The 18,841-nt window shown below is 55.5% G+C and overlaps 2 protein-coding genes across 2 annotated transcripts; both read left to right on the top strand.

The window, feature by feature from the left end:
* The first annotated feature begins 8,541 nt into the window (after positions 1–8,541).
* Positions 8,542–9,555, top strand: LOC126381427 (uncharacterized). Its single transcript, XM_050030899.1, has one exon. The coding sequence runs from the start codon at positions 8,542–8,544 to the stop codon at positions 9,553–9,555; it is 1,014 nt and encodes a 337-aa protein (XP_049886856.1).
* A 123-nt stretch (positions 9,556–9,678) lies between these two features.
* Positions 9,679–10,020, top strand: LOC126381426 (uncharacterized). The gene has a single exon (XM_050030898.1). It carries the CDS (start codon positions 9,679–9,681, stop codon positions 10,018–10,020), a length of 342 nt encoding a protein of 113 aa, XP_049886855.1.
* Positions 10,021–18,841: the final 8,821 nt, after the last annotated feature.

Genomic DNA, 18,841 nt, shown 5'->3' with positions numbered 1-18,841 from the left:
GCAAAAGATTGTTATACCAAGATGGTTAAACACCCAGAAGAATGATCATGTCGAATTGCATGCCTTCGCAGATGCATCACAAGCAGCTTATGCTGCTGCTACACACATACACACATACATAAACTCACGCCCGTAATCCCAAATGGGGTGGGCAGAGCCACAAGTAATCAAAGACAACTTGCAGCCACTGTTGACTGTTGTTGTTGTTGTTGTTGTTGCTGCTGCTGTTTACATGAAATCGACAAATGAGCATGGACACACGGTTGTGCATTTGATAACGACTAAAACAAAAGTGTCACCAATCGAAAAGGAGGTTTCCATTCCACGGTTGGAGTTATGTGGCGCGTTACTTGCTGCAAAATTAATATTTGAAGTATCTCAAATAATGCAAGTGCCCAAGGAGAAATTATATGCGCAGGTTGAATACATGCACTGTTTTACTTAGAATAAGATCTTTAACTTTGTGTTCTTGCAAATAAATGATTGATTGATTGATTGATTGATTGATTGCGTGGACGGATTCTACGATTGTTTTGGCATGGTTGAGAGGAGAGCCCAGCCGATGGACAACATTCGTCAGTAATCGAGTTTCCGAGATTCTGACAATATTGGATTTTGATCAATGGGGCCACGTCATCACCAACGAAAATCCTGCCGACTGTGCTTCGAGAGGCATGGCCGTTGCAGAATTAATAAGTCACAGTTTATGGTGGAATGGACCTAGGTGGTTATGTGAAAATAACGAGTACAAAGTTGGTGAGAAAGCACCTGTGTGTTCAACTAATCAAGAGGAGAGACCTATTAAAGCTTTAACTGCTGTAGTTCTAAAAAAGATGACTTCTTGTGGACTAGATTTTCGACTTTGATGAAAACACTGAAAGTATTGAGTCTGTGTAAGAAATTTTTTAAATTGACAAAATTACCTAAATCGCAGAGAAACGCTATACCGACAAACGTTACTGTCAAAGAAATGGATGAGATTTTGCAAATGTGTATTAAAGATGTTCAGAATGTATATTATAAAGATGAAATCAAGCAGCTAAGGTCTCAAGAGGATGTCCACAAGAGGAGTCAACTTCATACTCTTTGTCCGATTCTCGACGAGAACGGAATTGTAAGAGTAGGCGGTCGCATCCATAAAGCTCAAGTAAAATTCGATAAGAGACATCCAATGATTTTGCCCAGTGAGAGTCATCTCACTAAGTTAATAATCACAGATGCTCACATCAAAACGCTACATGGAGGACCACAAATGACGTTAAATTACCTGAGATCCAAGTATTGGATAATTCGTGCACGAGATTTAGTAAAAAAATGCTACAGGGATTGTAAAACTTGTCTGCGATATTCAAGACAAAATAATAATGCCCTGATGGGACAATTACCAGAGGCAAGACTGACACCAGCTAAACCTTTTGAGTCAGCTGGAGTAGATTTTACAGGTCACATCAATGTTAGGTTCTCACCAGGCAGAGGATCAAAGTCATACAAAGGTTATATCTGTTTGTTCATTTGTATGACTTCAAAAGCCGTTCACCTAGAAGCTGTATCAGACATGACGGCTCAAGGATTTATAGCTGCCTTTCGTCGGTTTGTGTCAAGGAGAGGTCACTGTAAAAATCTCTACAGTGACAATGGGACTAATTTTGTGGGAGCTGATAAGGACCTTCGAGAGATGTTTAATAGAGCCGTTTCAAAGCTTCCCAGTGAAATCGCCAAATTGCTCGTTAACGAAGGGACCACATGGCATTTTATACCTCCACACGCCCCTAATTTCGGGGGATTGTGGGAGGCGGGCATACGCTCAACAAAGACGCATCTTAAGCGAGTTATCGGAGATTCGACTCTCACCTTCGAGGAATTGTCGACAGTGTTGACGCAAGTTGAGGCGAGTTTAAATTCGCGTCCACTGTCGCACTTGAGTGACAACCCAGATGATCCATTACCACTGACACCAGGTCATTTCCTGGTAGGTGAACCTTTGGTCGTGATTCCGGATCACTCTGAGAAACTTCATGTTACAGGACTTCAGAGATGGAAGTTGACGCAAAAGATGGTAAATGATTTTTGGCGCAAATGGTCTGATGAGTATTTGGTGACGTTAAATCAAAGGTATAAGTGGAATACTAAAACATCTGAACCTCAAATCGATGATATTGTCATCATCAGAGATCACAATATCCCACCTGCTAAATGGCTATTAGGCAGAGTTGTAGAAAAGCATACGGGCAGGGATGATGTTACACGTGTAGTAACTATTCGTACTAAAAATGGTTTGTGTAAACGTCCATGTAACAAATTGTGTTTTTTTCCAAAATCCTGAACATGGTGAACTTTTATACTGTTATATTTCTTGTGTATACTTACTTAGACTTAGATTTATTGTTATAACTATGATATTTTTTTCGTTTATTTTCTTGTTTAACATCGCTGGGTGTAACTGCAAATTTAATCTGTAGTTAGTTTTTTCTACCGAGTTTGTATGGTGGGCGTATGGGCCTACTTAATCTATATTTTTGTGTTTCTAGAGCATTATACGTTTATACTAGTTTTGTAAAAGAACGAGGTTCTTTGGTGGGCGGGATGTCTAATTTAGCTATAGTGTTTGGGTTTGTTTAAAAGAAATTGTAATTTGTCGCTCAGTTTCTCTCTGCCCACCCCAATGGAGATTTTATGTATGATGTTTTTGTGTGCCTATAAAAAGAGGAGTTTTTATTACTTTTGTTTAGAGGTCGATTTAGTCACATACTGAAATGTATACTTTAGTTCCTGTAAGCCGTCAAGAGATGTCGCTAGGAGTATATTAAAACGCGGTATCGATGTTTTCGTTGTAAAGATATTTGCCCGATGTATTACATCCAATAAATTGAGTTGTTTCAGTACGAGTGAAGTGAAGTGTATTTTTTATCTCTCAACACACCTTAGCATAGGCGACAATAATAATTTACTTAATTACATTTACAATGGAGCGTTTGAAAGCCCAGTGATTGGCATTAAAAATGTCAATGTTTGTGTGATTCTTAATGAGATCATTATATAGTCGACACATTCTAGTGAGAGGATTGTAATAAGATGTATTATTTTTGTACACTTCTAATAAGAATGTCTTAACATGACGAGGATGTTTTTAGTGGGTATAACGGGTGGCAACACCCGGGGAGTCCCACATAACCACGTCGTCCCCCCGGGCGGCGTGGTATGCGTAACGCATTTCCCAACGTTAAAAAAAAAAAAAAAGGTTAGGTTCGGGACATGGTTGTTTTGGGAGGTATCTGCATGTTGTAGCCGGAAGAGAGCCGTCCGCAGAATGCCATCACTGCGACGGCTGCCCGGAAGACACGGCCCAGCACACGCTTGAGGCGTGTCCAGCCTGGGCGACAGAGCGCCAAGAGCTTGGTGCTGTTGTGGGGCGCGACCTTTCGCTGCCCGCCGTGGTCCAGGCCATGGTTGACAGCGAGAGTTCGTGGAAGGCGGTTCTCACATTTTGTGAAACTGTCCTTCGGTGCAAGGAGGATGCGGAGCGGGCAAGGGAGGCTACTGCCACCGACCCTGCACGCCGCAGGAGACCCGGGCGGAGACGGCGGGCGGATGTCGGCCGTCTTCCGCCCTAACACTGATGCGGGTCTCTCCCTGTGTGTCCTGGACCAGAGGAGGAGGGCACAACAGGGGAGACCCCGGGACGTTAAGACCCGAGAGGGCACTACGTCGGTGCCTCGCACCGGAAGGGCCGCGGGCGGCAGATTCGGGGGAGTCTGTCGTTCCTAACATCTGGCCCGAGTTGGCGTTGCGTGCGTGTTCCCCGCACGCCACTCATTCCCTTATTGTGATGGGGCCTATCAGGCCATCCACTACCGGGTCGCGGAAGCATGCTTCGGCGATTCCCGGGTCCCGGTAACACCGTGGACGGGACGGAACACCGTTGGTTTTTAGTGGGTATACCGGGTGGCGACACCCGGGGAGTCCCACATAACCACGTCGCCCCCCCCCCCCGGGCGGCGTGGTATGCGTAACGCATTTTCCAACGTAAATAAATAAATAAAAAAAAAAAAAGGTTAGGTTAGGTTAGGTTCCCGTGTGGAGTTGCTGATCTCCCATCGGGCGCGTCCCCAGGTGGCGGATAGGGGAACGCCCCCCCAGGTATGGGGGGTACCGGCTTCGGCCGGCGCGGACCAAAATCAGCGGGGGAGGGTGGTTGCTCTTCGTATCCCTCTGCGACCGCAGAGGGTACTGAAGATGCGACCTGGGGCTCCGGCCCGGCGTTGTCAGGGGCGGCGGGTCCGGCAGCAATGCCGGGCAATGGCTTCGGCCACCGCCGGCCCGACCCGTAACCCAGACGCAATGCTGTCTGGAACGGGGGCCGCCTCCGCACTGAGCGGAGGGGGCTGCGAGGAAGACAAACTCTATAAAACAATTACCCAAGCTTAAGGTGTGGCGCCTGCCGATGGTCCATCTGCGATGGCAACAGCGGCTAAGCCAAAACCGGCGACGATCAAAAAGTCAGCCCAACAGGCGGGAGGTACAAAGGCCAAACCAGTTCGGCCGCCTAAGACTGCCGTCGTGACCGTGACGGTCCCTGAGGGGGCTGTTACTACCTACGCTGCAGTAATGGGTGCGGCAAAACAGCGAGTGAACCTCGCTGATTGCGGAATTGCCGACCTCCGTCAGAGAAGGGCTGCGTCTGGCGGGTTAATCTTGGAGGTTCCCGGTCCCGATAGTTCCAAGAAGGCGGACGATCTTGCTGCGCGCATGCGTAGCGCCCTAGCGGACCTGGAAGTGCGCATAATGCGCCCGATCAAAACCGGAGAGATCAGGGTAACAGATTTTGACGAATCAGTAACCCAGACTGACATCGCTTCTGCGATCGCGGACCAGGGGGGCTGTTCGCAGGAGGAGGTCAAGGTTCCCAGGCGATGGTGGTTCTGTGGCGATTTACTGGGGTGGAGGACGAAACGACGCTCCCTGTTCCATGCTCTGCAGTGGCCAGGGATTTGTCGCAGTCGAATGGGGGCATCTGGCAGTAGTCGGTTGCTACATCTCCCCCAATTGTGGTCTCGATAATTTTGAATCGTATCTGGACTCGGTGGCAAACTGCATCCGCAGATGTCGCCCTCGCCCGATACTTGTGCTGGGTGACTTCAATGCCCACGCCAGACAGTGGGGTTGTAATCGGGACGCACCAAGGGGTGAGACCTTGCAGGAGTGGGCGGACGGGCTAGACCTGCGTTTATTAAACCAGGGGTCCGTAAGCACCTGTGTGCGGTGGCAGGGGGAGTCGGTCGTCGACTTGTCATGGGCAACTCCCGCTGTAGCGCGCCTTGTGTCCGGTTGGCGAGTGGCGGAGGAGTTGGTCACTCTCTCCGACCACAGACATATCATCATCGATGTCTCAATCCGCCAACCGGAACACTCCCAGAGTGAAGAAGGTCCAATACGCCGTTGGTCCCTGAAGCTACTAGACCAGGATCTCCTAGTGGCGGCTGCCAACGTCGCCTTGTGGCCGCAGGGAAGAATTCCCGCCGACCCTGAGCAGGAAGCATCCTGGTTTCGGAGCGCGATGACGTCCATATGCGACGCATCGATGCCCCGAGTGAAGGCCCTGATTCGAAAGAAGGTGTACTGGTGGTCAGAGGAATGCGCGCGCTTGCGAGTGGCATGCCTCCGAGCCCGACGCCAGTACACCCGAACACGAAGAAGACGTCGAGCCACGCCGGAAGAGCTAGCCGATGCCTACGCGGCATACAGAGAAGCGACAAAGGCTTTCCAATGCGCAGTCTCTGACGCGAAGGCACGGGCTTGGCAAGAGCTCTTGGAGGACTTGAGCAGGGACCCGTGGGGCCGCCCGTACAAAATTGTACTGGACAAGCTCCGATCTTGGGTTCCCCCGTTGACGGAGACAATGGACCCTGTTCTGCTGTGCACAGTGATCGATACACTGTTCCCCAGGGCCCAGGACAGCACCCCTGTCGCCCCGACTCCCGCGGAACCAATACCTTGGGCCGCACAGTTCGAGGTGTCGCAGGACGAGCTCGACCGAGCCGCAAAGCGTCTTAGAGCCAAAAACACCGCCCCAGGCCCCGACTGAATACCGGGCCGGGCCTGGGTGCTGGCCCTAACCGTTTTAGGAGACAGACTGAGGCAACTTTACACCTCCTGCCTCCGTCAGAGCCTTTTCCCCTCCGGGTGGAAAGACTCTAGTCTAGTTCTCCTGAGGAAGGAAGGCAGGGCTGTAGATTCCCCCTCTGCATATCGACCCATATGCCTGCTTGATGAGGTCGGCAAACTATTCGAACGAATAGTGGCCGACCGAATCATTGAACATCTGGTGCTGGAAGGTAACCCAACCTATCGGAGTTCCAATACGGCTTTCGACGGGGTCGATCGACAGTGGATGCGATTCTTCGCGTCCACTCTCTGTCGGACGAAGCCGTAAGCGAGGGCGGGGTGTCGTTGGCGATAAGTCTAGATATCGTCAACGCTTTCAACTCCCTGCCCTGGCAGACGATTAGGGAGGCTCTGGTGTACCACCAAGTTCCTCTCTATCTCCGAGAGATAGTTGGTGCCTATCTACGGGACAGGCACATTTCGTATATGGGTCGAGATGCAGAGGTCCATCGGAGACCGGTCTACTGCGGAGTCCCGCAGGGGTCCGTCCTGGGTCCCCTGCTCTGGAATCTCGCTTATGACCCAGTCCTACGGGTCGATCTCCCCGTTGGTGTGCATGTCGTCTGCTATGCAGACGATACGCTTGTATTGGCCAATGGGGACAGTTTCGAGGAGACGGCTCGGCTTGCTGAGTTGGGGGTGGCGTGTGTCACCCGAAGAATACACGGTCTTGGCCTCCAGGTAGCGCCGCACAAGACCGAGGCGCTGTGGTCGTTCGCAAACGCTGCCCTGGCGCGCCGTATCCAGGGCTGGGAAGTGCTGGAGGGCGTGGAGACGTTGTCGGATCACAGATATATCCGATTCGACGTCTCCATGTCCCCAGCTGCCCCGAATGGCCCGAGCCGTCTCCCACCTAGGGACAGTCCTCGATGGGTGCTGAAGCATCTCGACAGGGATCTGCTAATAGAGGCGGCCATTGTCCAGGCCTGGGTTTCCAACCCTGAAGGCCCTGTGTTGGTAGAGGAAGAGGCTACAAGGCTAAACGAGGCTATGTCGCAAATTTGTGACGCGTCGATGCCTCGGGCCAAGCCTGTTTCTCCCAAACGGAAGGTGTACTGGTGGTCTGCGGAGATCGCCCAACTGCGTGAATCGTGTGTTGTGGCAAGACGACAGTATACCCGGCAAAGGAGACGCCAGCTCCGTACCTTCGACGAAGAGGACAGGCTCTATAACATCTACAGAGCCTGTGTGAAGACCCTGCAGACCGGAATCGGTCAAGCCAAGGAGGCGTCTCGGCAGGAGATGCTCGAGACTCTGAACTGCGACCCATGGGGGCGGCCGTACAAAATGGTACGCGCCAAGCTCAGACCATGGGCCCCGCCCTTAACTCAGAGTCTCGAGCCAACCCTACTGCAGAGCGTTGTAGAGACGCTGTTTCCTGCGCGGGAGAGCTTCACGCCCCCGTCTATGGTGCCACCGTGGCAAGGACACAGCGAGGAGACTGAGGTGACCGAAGTCACAGCCGGTGAACTAGGCGCTGCCATACTGCGGCTCAAAGCTAGAAACACGGCACCTGGGCCAGACGGCATACCGGGTCGTGCGTGGGTACTAGCCGCAAACGCCCTAGAACCGAGGTTGTTGAGGCTGTTCTCCGCCTGTCTGGAGCAGGCCAGGTTTCCTCAGGAGTGGAAGACGGGCAAACTTGTCCTCCTAAAGAAAGAGGGACGTCCAGCGGATTCTCCATCAGCATACCGTCCCATCGTTCTGCTGGACGAGGTGGGAAAGCTCTTCGAGCGCATTATTGCCGGGCGCCTCATCAATCATCTCGTGCGAGTTGGCCCCGACCTGGCGGATTGCCAATATGGCTTCCGCCACGGTCGTTCCACCATTGACGCCATACTCCGCGTTAAGGCCATAAGTGATGAGGCCGTGTCCCAACGCGAGGTGGTTTTGGCGGTGTCACTTGACATTGCCAATGCCTTTAACACCCTGCCATGGGTCTGTATCGAGGAGGCAATGCGCTACCACCAGATGCCCGTGTACCTAAGGCGAATCGTCTCGGACCGGTCAGTCGTGTTCCCAGGACGAGAGCAGTGGGGGCGACAGCCGATGTCCTGCGGTGTCCCACAGGGGTCGGTCCTTGGACCACTCCTGTGGAACATCGGGTACGATTGGGTGCTCCGGGGCGCTAACCTTAGAGGAGTCGAGCTCACGTGCTACGCCGATGACACCTTGGTCACGGCACGTGGCTCGACTTTCAGCCAGGCCGCCATACTCGCCACAGCGGGTGTGGCCCATGTGGTCGGGCGAATCCGACGACTTGGCCTGAAGGTGGCCCTGAATAAATCCGAGGCTCTGTGCTTCCACGGGCCTCGGAATGCACCACCAGCCGGAGCGCACATAGTGGTGGCCGGGACTCGCATCGATTTAAAGACAACGATGAGATACCTCGGACTTGTTCTGGACAGTCGGTGGGAGTTCCGCGCTCACTTCCAGCGCTTGATGCCCAAGCTCCTCGGAGCAGCAGGTGCCCTCGGGTATCTCCTGCCTAACCTGGGTGGGCCGAAGGCGTCTTGCAGGCGGCTTTATTTGGGCGTAGTCCGTTCCATGGCCTTGTATGGAGCCCCAGTATGGGCCAACACCCTGAAAAGGCAGAATATCGCCCTTCTGAATGCAGCTCAGAGGGCGATGGCCATCAGGGTGATACGGGGCTACCGGACAATTTCCTGCGAGGCGGCGCGGGTGCTGGCTGGATCTCTACCCTGGGACCTGGATGCGAGAGCCCTCTCGTCAATGTACTTTTGGCGGGAGGAGGCGCACGGTCGGGGTGAAACGCCAGCACCACGCGAGGTGCAAGCGCAGCGGGAGGAAATACTCCGACTGCTGTTACTGGAGTGGGAGCAGAGGCTGGCACAGCCTAGTGCAGGCTTGAAAACAATCGAGGCAGTTCGTCCAGTCCTCCGACAGTGGTTGGACCGGCGACACGGGGTGATGACCTTCCGGCTCACTCAGATCCTCTCGGGACATGGCTGTTTTGGGAGGTATCTGCATGCTGTAGCCGGAAGAGAGCCGACCGCCGAGTGTCATCACTGCGACGGCTGCCCGGAAGACACGGCCCAGCACACGCTTGAGGCGTGTCCAGCCTGGGCGAGAGAGCGCCAAGAACTTGGTGCCGTTGTGGGGCGCGACCTTTCGCTGCCCGCTGTGGTCCAGGCCATGGTTGAGAGCGAGAGGTCGTGGAAGGCGGTTCTCACATTTTGTGAAACCGTCCTTCGATCCAAAGAGGATGCGGAGCGGGAAAGGGAGGCTACTGCCACTGTTCCCCGCACGCCACTCATTCCCTATTGTGATGGGGCCTATCAGGCCATCCACTACCGGGTCGCGGAAGCATGCTTCGGCGATTCCCGGGTCCCGGTAACACCGTGGACGGGACGAAACACCGTTGGTTTTTAGTGGGTATACCGGGTGGCGACACCCGGGGAGTCCCACATAACGCCCGGGGGGGCGACGTGGTATGCGTAACGCATTTTCCAACGTAAAAAAAAAAAAAAAAAGGTTAGGTTAGGTTCCCGTCCGATGAGGTGCTTCCGCTGCCTGGAGCCGGGCCACATGGGGGTCAAGTGCACCTGTGAGTTCAACCGCAGCCAACTGTGCTTCCGCTGCGGACAATCGAACCACAGGGCACGGGATTGTGACGCCAAGCCTCACTGCCCAGTGTGTGAGGCTGCGGGCAAGCCGGCGTCACATTCGATCGGTGGGAGCGGCTGCGTTTCTGCGGCAAAGCCAAGACACCAGGCCCCAGAGAGGAAAAGCGCCCCGAAGACCAAGGGGAAGCGCAAGGCCAAGAAGGCCAAGGCCAAGAACACCGGGGCGGAGCAGATGGACACCGTTCCTTTAATGGACAGAGCTCCGCCCTAACGGGGACCTGTGGACGGTGGTCGGGGGACTGCCGTCCACAACATAGGTCCCGTGCTGTAGGGCTGCCCAAGTGTTCCGGGCAGCCCTCGGCGGTGGGGGAGGCGCTTTATGCCCGCCACATGGCGGCGAGGAGGAACACCGTTGGGTTCTAGTGGGTATAACCACGTCGTCCCCCCGGGCGGCGTGGTATGCGTAACGCAGTTCCCAACGTTAAAAAAAAAAAAAAAAAGGTTAGGTTCCCGTGCTGACCCCCCAATGGATTCTCGCCTTGTCGTGGCGGGGGGGCTCAGTAGCTACATCGGCGGGTGCCGCTTTAGCCCAATGATGCAGTGAAGCTAAGAAGAATCCAGCGCGGCGGTGGCAAAGTCCACCGCTGCGCAACCCGTAACCCTTAGCGCTTTGTGGTGGGGCGCCAAAGGAACGGGGGCCGCTTCCACATTGAGTGGAGGGGGCCGCGAGGAGACAACCTCTGTAAAAAACCGCCGGGAGGAGGCGTTTCGCCTGCGCGCGGCGGTCGTTCGTATTGCACGGCGGCCGTCGGGCCACCCGCAACCCTCGGTATTCCGAGGCGTGGGGGCCGCTCCCACACAAGTGGGGGGGCCGCGAGGAGACAACCTCTTTAAAAAATCCACCCGGAGGAGGAGGCGCGTGGCGCCGTCGGTGACGGGTTCGGCGGCCATGAACACATGCCCGTCGGACAGGCTTCGGCCACCGTCGCCAAACTTGTTATCTTGGTTAAGTGTCGTGGACATGTCTCGCGGCCTACCAAGACCAAGGGGCTTGCCTTGGTCGGCCGGAGACAACCTCAATAAAAAACCCCCAAAGTCCCGGCGTTGAGGTGCCTTCGGGCCTTCGCGCGGCGTCGGGGCGCCGGAAGGTGGCGGAGGGGGTATTCTCCGCCAGCTAGCGACCAACCCTGGGGCACCTCCCGCACCCCAGCGGTATTAGGGTTATCCGGGTACAGGGGGCACTGCCCGGATGGACCACCCTTTCCCCCATACTCGAGGGACTCAAAATGAATGTCAATAATAATGTTAAAGCCGACAATTCGGAGCTGAAGGGAGGAGATAGAGAGCGAGGAAAGGGAGAGAAAGGAGAATTAGATAAGCGTGCTCAGGCACAGTTAGTTTCTGGCCTCGATGCGGACACCAAGTCCGCGGGGCAACTTGTGTCGCAACCGGGATCCACCACCCCGGAAGCGGCACAGTGCCCTGGCCTAGGCGCTCGCGCCACTCGTCTCCGTAAGGGGACTGCGGAGGAGGAGCTCAACTCCGTACAGCCGATCCTAAGCGGCAAGGATCTGCTGTCCGTAGTTGAGAAGGATAGGCGACTCAGTGTGGTTCTTTCACGCTGCGCCGCACCTGTCACCACGACGCCTGCTGGCCGGGAGGATGAGTCAATGCTGGACTCGGACGACTCCTCTTGCGCCAGCATGGTGACAGTGTCGTCGGAGAATGCGGGCCCGAGAAGACGTTTCCTGAAAAGGAACCGCTCAGACCCTGAAGCGGAGGAGTCTGACTCGCCTGCGTCGCCTTTCGAGGGGGCAGGCCACCGATCCAAAAGGGGGAGAGGTCGCCCGCCCACCTCCACCGGGAAGTATGTCGGCCTGGCCGCAGCCAGGGCGGCATACAACCAGGAGCTGGCCGAGAGCCTCCGGCTTGAAGCTGAAGCGGAGGTTGCGGGAGTGGCCCGGAACATGAGGGAGGCTAGGGCCTCTTTACAGCCCAGCCCCCTCCTGCCAGCCCAAGAAGAGGAGGCAGAGCAAACCAGCGCAGCTCTAGCCAACGTTGTGAAGACTTCGCTGGAAACCATTACGATGGTCGCCACGAAGTCTTCACAACTGAAAGGAACGTACGTCCGGGCCCTGAAGGATGCCGTAAAGGGCATCCAAGAGGCGATGTCCTAGATCAGGGCGCGGACGATGACGGAGGAGGTCATGCGGCTGGAGGCCGCTAACTCCAAGCTCACGAAGGAGGTCGCCGATCTGCGCCGCGACTTACAAGAGTTGCGGCAGCGACCATCCCAGCCTGTGAGCTCGGAGCCTAGCCTCAAGCAGCTTCTGGAGGAGACAGCCCGTGCCAACGCCGAGATGTTCGGCAACATGCTGAACGCGCGGTTGGCCGGGATCGAAGATCGTCTCCTCCCAGAGCCACGAAGGAGACCTCCGCTCGCGGCAGACTCCAGAAGCATCAGGGCAGACCCTGCTCACTCTGCGCCAGCAGGGGCCCCGGTCGCTTCAACAAGCGGTGGTGGCCACCTCTTGACAGGACCGCCTGTCAAAAAGGCCGAAAAAGAGGCTCCGACAAACAGCCAGGCCTCTTCTGCTCCCCCTTCTTCGGGAAAGAAGGGGAAGAGCAAGAAGAAAAGTCTGGCTGCACAGGAGGCAGCAGAGGCTCGGCGCCAGCCTGCCCCTGCACCAGTGGCGGAGCCATGGACCGCTGTTGTTGGCCGAAAGGCCAAGAACAAGGCGGCCAAAGCGGCCAAAGAGCCGCAAAAGCCTCGGCCCACGGCCCAGAAGAGGGCAAAGCTCCGGACACCAAGAACGGCAGCGGTATCGCTGACCTTGGTGCCCGGAGTCGAGGAGAGAGGCGTAACATACGCCTCGATCCTCTCCGACGCCAAGCGGCGCGTCTCCCTCGCTGACCTCGGAATCAGTAACATGCGGTTCCGCAGGGCGGCGACGGGTGCGCGCCTGCTTGAGATCGGAGGGGATGGCTCGGCGGCGAAGGCGGACTCTCTCGCCAAGAAGCTGAGGGAGGTCCTCAGCCCGGACGCGGTCAAGGTCGTCCGCCCAGTGAAGCGCGCGGAAATCCGCGTCACTGGGCTGGACGACTCAGCCGACGCCATTGAGGTGGCCGACGCTGTGGCCAAGGAAGGAGGCTGCGCGGTTGACGACGTGAAGCATGGGCGGATCGTCGTCGGACCGAGAGGTGACGGGTCCCTCTGGATCAGCTGTCCGGTCGCGGCCGCCAAGAGGCTGTGCGACTCTGGCCGACTACTGGTCGGGTGGACGTCGGCCAGAGTAAGGCTTCTCGACTCCAGACCGGCACGGTGCTACCGTTGCCTGGAGCCCGGGCACCTCGGGGTGAAGTGCTCCTGCGAGGTTGACCGCAGCAAGCTCTGCTTCCGCTGCGGTCAACCCGACCATCAGGCGCGGGACTGCGCGGCTGAGCCCCATTGCCCCGTCTGTGCGACGGCAGGCAAACCGGCGACTCACTCCATCGGTGGCAGCGGATGCATTTCTGCTGCCAAGCCGGGAGCCAAAGGCCCGCAGAAGGGTGCGCAGAAGCCAAAGCGGCAAAAGCGCAAGGCCAAGGCCAAGAGGGCCGGGGCGGAGCAGATGGACACCGTTCCTTGAACGGACAGAGCTCCGCCCTAACGGGGACCTGTGGACGGTGGTCGGGGGACCGCCGTCCACAACATAGGTCCCGTGCTGTAGGGCTCCCCAAGTGTTCCGGGCAGCCCTCGGCGGTGGGGGAGGCGCTTGATGCGCTCCCATAGGCGCTGGGCCCAAAAGGGCATCCGCCGGCGGGGATGCGGTTGTGTGCAATCGCGTTCCCGTGTCCTCGCCACATGGCGGCAAGGAGGAACACCGTTGGGTTTTAGTGGGTATACCGGGTTTCCCGGGGAGTCCCACATAAAATGGTATGCGTAACGCATTTCCCAACGTAAAAAAAAAAAGGTTAGGTTCCCGTGTGGAGTTGCTGATCTCCCATCGGGCGCGTCCCCAGGTGGCGGATAGGGGAACGCACAGATATGGGGGGGTACCGGCTTCGGCCGGCGCGGACCAAAATCAGCAGGGGAGGGTGGTTGCTCTTCGTACTGAAGATGCGACCTGGGGCTTCGGCCCGGCTTTGGCAGGGGCCGCGGGTCCGGCAGCAATGCCGGGCAATGGCTTCGGCCACCGCCGGCCCGACCCGTAATCCAGACGCATTGCTGTCTGGAACGGGGGCCGCCTCCGCACTGAGCGGAGGGGGCCGCGAGGAAGACAACCTCTATAAAATAATCACCCAAGCTTAAGGTCTGGCGCCTGCCGATGGGCTGTATGATCAGAGGTTCTGGCAGCAAGGCCGCCCCGGGGAGGTCACCCCGGTCAGAAAAGACAAAAAAAAAACATGAATAAGCAGATCAGAAATTCGAGTCCGCCGGCGGGCACTCGAAGCGAGCGATCCCGCCCCTCTTCGGAGGGCAAGCCCCATTCGTTATACGGCGGGGGGCAATGACTGCTTCGTAGGCCAGCAAGATGCTGGCCTCCGTGAACGCGACCTTGGCTTTGAAAATGGATCAGATTTAGGATTAAGTTCGGATAAGAGGGAGTTGAGAAGTGGAAGGAAGACGGAACGAGTTCCGGGAAGGTTAGAGCGGGAACCGAGGGTAAGTCTCTCGAGACTGCCTGCCGGGCGGGACGCGCTAATGGTGCTCCCCGGCCCGAGTGGGAAGGAGGCGACGAGCGATGGAGAGGACACGGAGGGCTCCATCGTTTCTATGAGGTCGGCGGTTTCAGTTGGCTCCGGAGTTACTCGCGCTACAAAGCGTGCAAGACTGCCGGGGACAGCAACGAATGGAGGATCGCCAAAGTCGAAACGTAAGTCTCGACCCAGACCGAGACCTGAGATTGTGATAGACGGCAACGACCCCTACCTTTCCTCAGTGTCGGTGTCGTCCACACGATCTAAGGACACTCTGCCCAGTGCGGAGGACCTGGCGATGGAGATGAAGGAGCAGCCGGTGGCCGATCTAGGTGCTCGAATCCTCGATTCCATGGAGACGGTCACCAAAGTCGCGGATCACTGCAAAAACCTCAAGGGCAACTTTGTGCGTTGTCTGAGGTTGGCGGCGATCACGGCAAAGGCTGCGGCTGGCGAAATGGCGCAAAGAATGTCGTCATTTGGTAGCGAGGGATGGCTGGAGAGGGAGAACGCAAGCCTGCGCTCCAAACTCTCGGGTATGGAAGAAAGGCTCAAGACCCTGCAGGCTGAGATGGAGTCTCTCCGCCAGCGGGAGCGCGCGCCTCCAAGACCAGAGGTAAGAAGACAGCCCGCCAAGGGCGCCGATGAAATCCTGATGGATCGCATCGGAGCCCTTGTCGAAAACAAGCTGGCTGCCTTCAAGGCGGAATTGCTCCCAGGCCGAGCCATCAGGCCGCCCCCGGCCAAGAGGCCGGTGACCAGTGACGCTCCTGCAGCGCCTTCACCAGCCCAGCCGCCAAAGCCGAGTAAGGGCTCTAATGAAATCCTGATGGATAGAGTTGGAGCCCTGATTGAGAAGAAGCTGGCCGATTTCAGAGCCGAACTGTACCCGGACAGGGTCCGCAGACCGATTCCGAGGACGGCTCCAGTCGCTTGAGCAGTGGCGCCCACACCAGCGGCGCCCAAGAAGAAGAAAAAGAAGAAGAAGTCGAAAAAGAAGGGAGAGAAAGGCACCAACCTACAGCCGCCGCCAACGCCGAAGGGTGCTCCGGCAGTAACGATGGCAGTAGCGGGTCCCTCGGGTCTTCAAACCCGTTCTTGGTCCCAGGTCGTGCGCAAAAAGCCTGCCTCTCGACCATCTGAGACGGCAACTGCTTCTAAGCCCAAACCGGCCAAGACGCAAAAGCCAGCACAACAGGCGGGAGGTGCGAAGGCCACACCAGCTCGGCCCCCCACGACTGCTGTCGTAACTGTGACTGTCCCCGAGGGGGCAGCTACTACCTACGCTGCGGTAATGGGTGCGGCAAAACAGCGCGTGAACCTCGCAGAGTGTGGGATCACTGAGCTTAGGCAGAGGAGGGCTGCGACCGGTGGGCTGATCTTACAGGTTCCTGGCCCCGACAGCGCAAAAAAGGCGGATGAACTCGCTGCGCGCCTGCGCAGCACCCTTGCGGATATGGACGTGCACATACTGCGCCCGGTGAAGACTGGCGAGATCAGAGTGGCAGACTTTGATGAGTCTGTAACTCAGGCTGACATCGCTTCTGCAATAGCGGACCAGGGGGGTTGTTCGCAGGACGATGTCAAGGTCGGAGAGATCCACCTTTCTTCACGGAAAATGGGAACTGCATGGGTCAGGTGCCCACTCGCCGCTATCCGCAAGCTTGCGAACACGGCGAGATTGAAGGTGGGGTGGGCTTCGGCGCGTGTCCAGGTGTTAACGGCCAGACCGTTGCAATGTTACAAATGCCTGGAGATGGGACATGTAAGACCTCAATGTCCCAACGCCGAGGACCGCAGCAACTGCTGTTACCGATGTGGCCAAACCAGTCACAAAACGGGCAGTTGCCAAGCACGCGAACCCAGATGTCCGGTCTGTGCAGATCTCGGGCGGCCATCGAACCACAGACTGGGTAGCAAGCAGTGCTCTCCTCCAAAGAGGAAAAAAGGCAGAGGAAAGCAGCAGTTTCCTCAACCCAACCAGGACGCAGCGCCTAGTTCGCGCCAGGGCGAAGGCCCGCCGGAGGCTATGGAGGCTCAAGATTCCCTCCCTTGAGAATTCTTCAGTGCAATCTGAACCACTGCCGCGCAGCTCAAGACCTGCTGCTACAGACGCTCGCGGAGTGGTCGATTGCACTCACAGTTGTCGCAGAACCCTTCCGCGTTCCGGACCATCCTCGATGGTTCCCAGGCGATGGCGGTTCTGTGACTATTCACTGGGGAGGAGGACGTAGCGATCCTCCCTGTTCCCTGCTTTGCAGTGGACAGGGATTTGTCGCAGTAAAATTGGGGCATCTGGCAGTAGTTGGATGTTACATCTCCCCCAACTGCGGCCTCGACGCATTCGAGTCGTACCTGGACTCGGTGGCAAACTGCATCCGCAGATGCCACCCTCGTCCGACACTCGTTCTGGGCGACTTTAATGCTCATGCCAGAGAGTGGGGATGCACCCGAGACGCTCCAAGGGGCGAGACTCTACAAGAGTGGGCGGACGGACTAGACCTGCGTTTATTAAACCAGGGGTCCGAAAGCACCTGTGTGCGGTGGCAGGGGGAGTCGGTCGTCGACTTGTCGTGGGCGACTCCCACTGCAGCGCGCCTCGTGTCCGGTTGGCGAGTGGCGGAGGAGTTGGTTACTCTTTCCGACCACAGACACATCGTCATCGAGGTCTCAATTCGCCCACCGGACCGCTCTCAGAGAGATGAAGGCCTTCCGCGCCGCTGGTCCCTCAAACAACTTGATCCGGACCTCCTCGTTGCGGCCGCCAATTCGTCTTGTGGCCAGAGGAAGGGGTTTCCAGAGACCCTAAACAGGAAGCGTCTTGGTTCCGGAGCGCGATGACGTCTATTTGTGACGCATCGATGCCTCGTGTAAGGGCCCTGAGTAGTATGTTATTGGGCATTCTAGACCATCGAAGTGAAGGGATTCGCGAAAATGTTATTAGGCATTCTAGACCATCGAAGTGAAGGGATCCGCGAGAGCGCGCGCGACAGCGCGTTGGCGCTCGAGCGATCCGACTGAACGAAGATGGTCTAGAATGCCCAAGAACATTTTCGCGAATCCCTTCACTTCGATGGTCTAGAAATACCCAATAACATCGAGTGTGGTTCTTAATATTACGATCATTCGGTTAGCAACTACAACACTCACCAGTATAGCACGAGTCGATTTCATATCACAATTTTTGAGTCTAGATTTTTGTCCTGGCTTTCTAGACCACTTTATCGTTAAAACACAAAACTTCACTTCGTTCGCTTGCGCTCACTCCGTTCCGTGTGGGGTTTTAACAACCGCGTTGCCCCGCACATATGCGCCTTCTGATGTTACCGCACGTGCACACTCAAGAATCCCTTCACTTCGATGGTCTAGAAATACCCAATAACATCGAGTGTGGTTCTTAATATTACGATCAATCGGTTAGCAACTACAACACTCACCAGTATAGCACGAGTCGATTTCATATCACATTTTTTTGAGTCTAGATTTTTGTCCTGGCTTTCTAGACCACTTTATCGTTAAAACACAAAACTTCACTTCGTTCGCTTGCGCTCACTCCGTTCCATGTGGGGTTTTAACAACCGCGTTGCCCCGCACATATGCGCCTTCTGATGTTACCGCACGTGCACACTCAAGAATCCCTTCACTTCGATGGTCTAGAAATACCCAATAACATCGAGTGTGGTTCTTAATATTACGATCAATCGGTTAGCAACTACAACACTCACCAGTATAGCACGAGTCGATTTCATATCACATTTTTTTGAGTCTAGATTTTTGTCCTGGCTTTCTAGACCACTTTATCGTTAAAACACAAAACTTCACTTCGTTCGCTTGCGTTCACTCCGTTCCGTGTGGGGTTTTAACAACCGCGTTGCCCCGCACATATGCGCCTTCTGATGTTACCGCACGTGCACACTCAAAATCGCTTAGGTTTTCATTGTCGCGTTGTATTTCACGTTAACAAGTTTAAACATGAAAAATGGAGACTAGCGATTATAATCAAAGGAAGTATTTATCTAAGTACTTATTTCATCACACTAATGTTATAAATGCGAAACCCCTAAAGAGCTGAACGGATGAAATTTGGTAGCTAGATATATCACATAGCTACCGCATTAACGCATAGGCTACTTTTTATCCTATAAATTTTGAATCTAGGGTAATTAATTTCAATGATTGTGCAAGACAATATAGTACACTTAGGTATCCAACATGTCGGTACTCGTTGAAACAGTAAGACCTTCGCCACACTTGGCGGAAATTCCGACGCCGAACTTCCGTTGCGGTAATTAACCTGCCTGTGTGTGCCTGCTATTTGTAATTTTTACAAGTACAAATATTTGTATCGGCGTTCCGTTGCGGAAGATCCACGACTTAATTTCCATCAAGTGTGACGAAGGCCTAAGTTACCT

This window comes from Pectinophora gossypiella, unplaced genomic scaffold, assembly GCF_024362695.1.
Source record: "Pectinophora gossypiella unplaced genomic scaffold, ilPecGoss1.1 Pgos_51, whole genome shotgun sequence".
Classification (NCBI taxonomy): domain Eukaryota; kingdom Metazoa; phylum Arthropoda; class Insecta; order Lepidoptera; family Gelechiidae; genus Pectinophora; species Pectinophora gossypiella.
Note: the sequence above shows the minus strand (reverse complement) of the source record. Positions and strands in the feature narration are given on the sequence as shown.

Bases quoted from the DNA above. Each gene is read 5' to 3' on its own strand.
- LOC126381427 (XM_050030899.1), top strand. From the start codon at position 8,542: ATGAGATACCTCGGACTTGTTCTGGACAGTCGGTGGGAGTTCCGCGCT.
- LOC126381426 (XM_050030898.1), top strand. From the start codon at position 9,679: ATGAGGTGCTTCCGCTGCCTGGAGCCGGGCCACATGGGGGTCAAGTGC.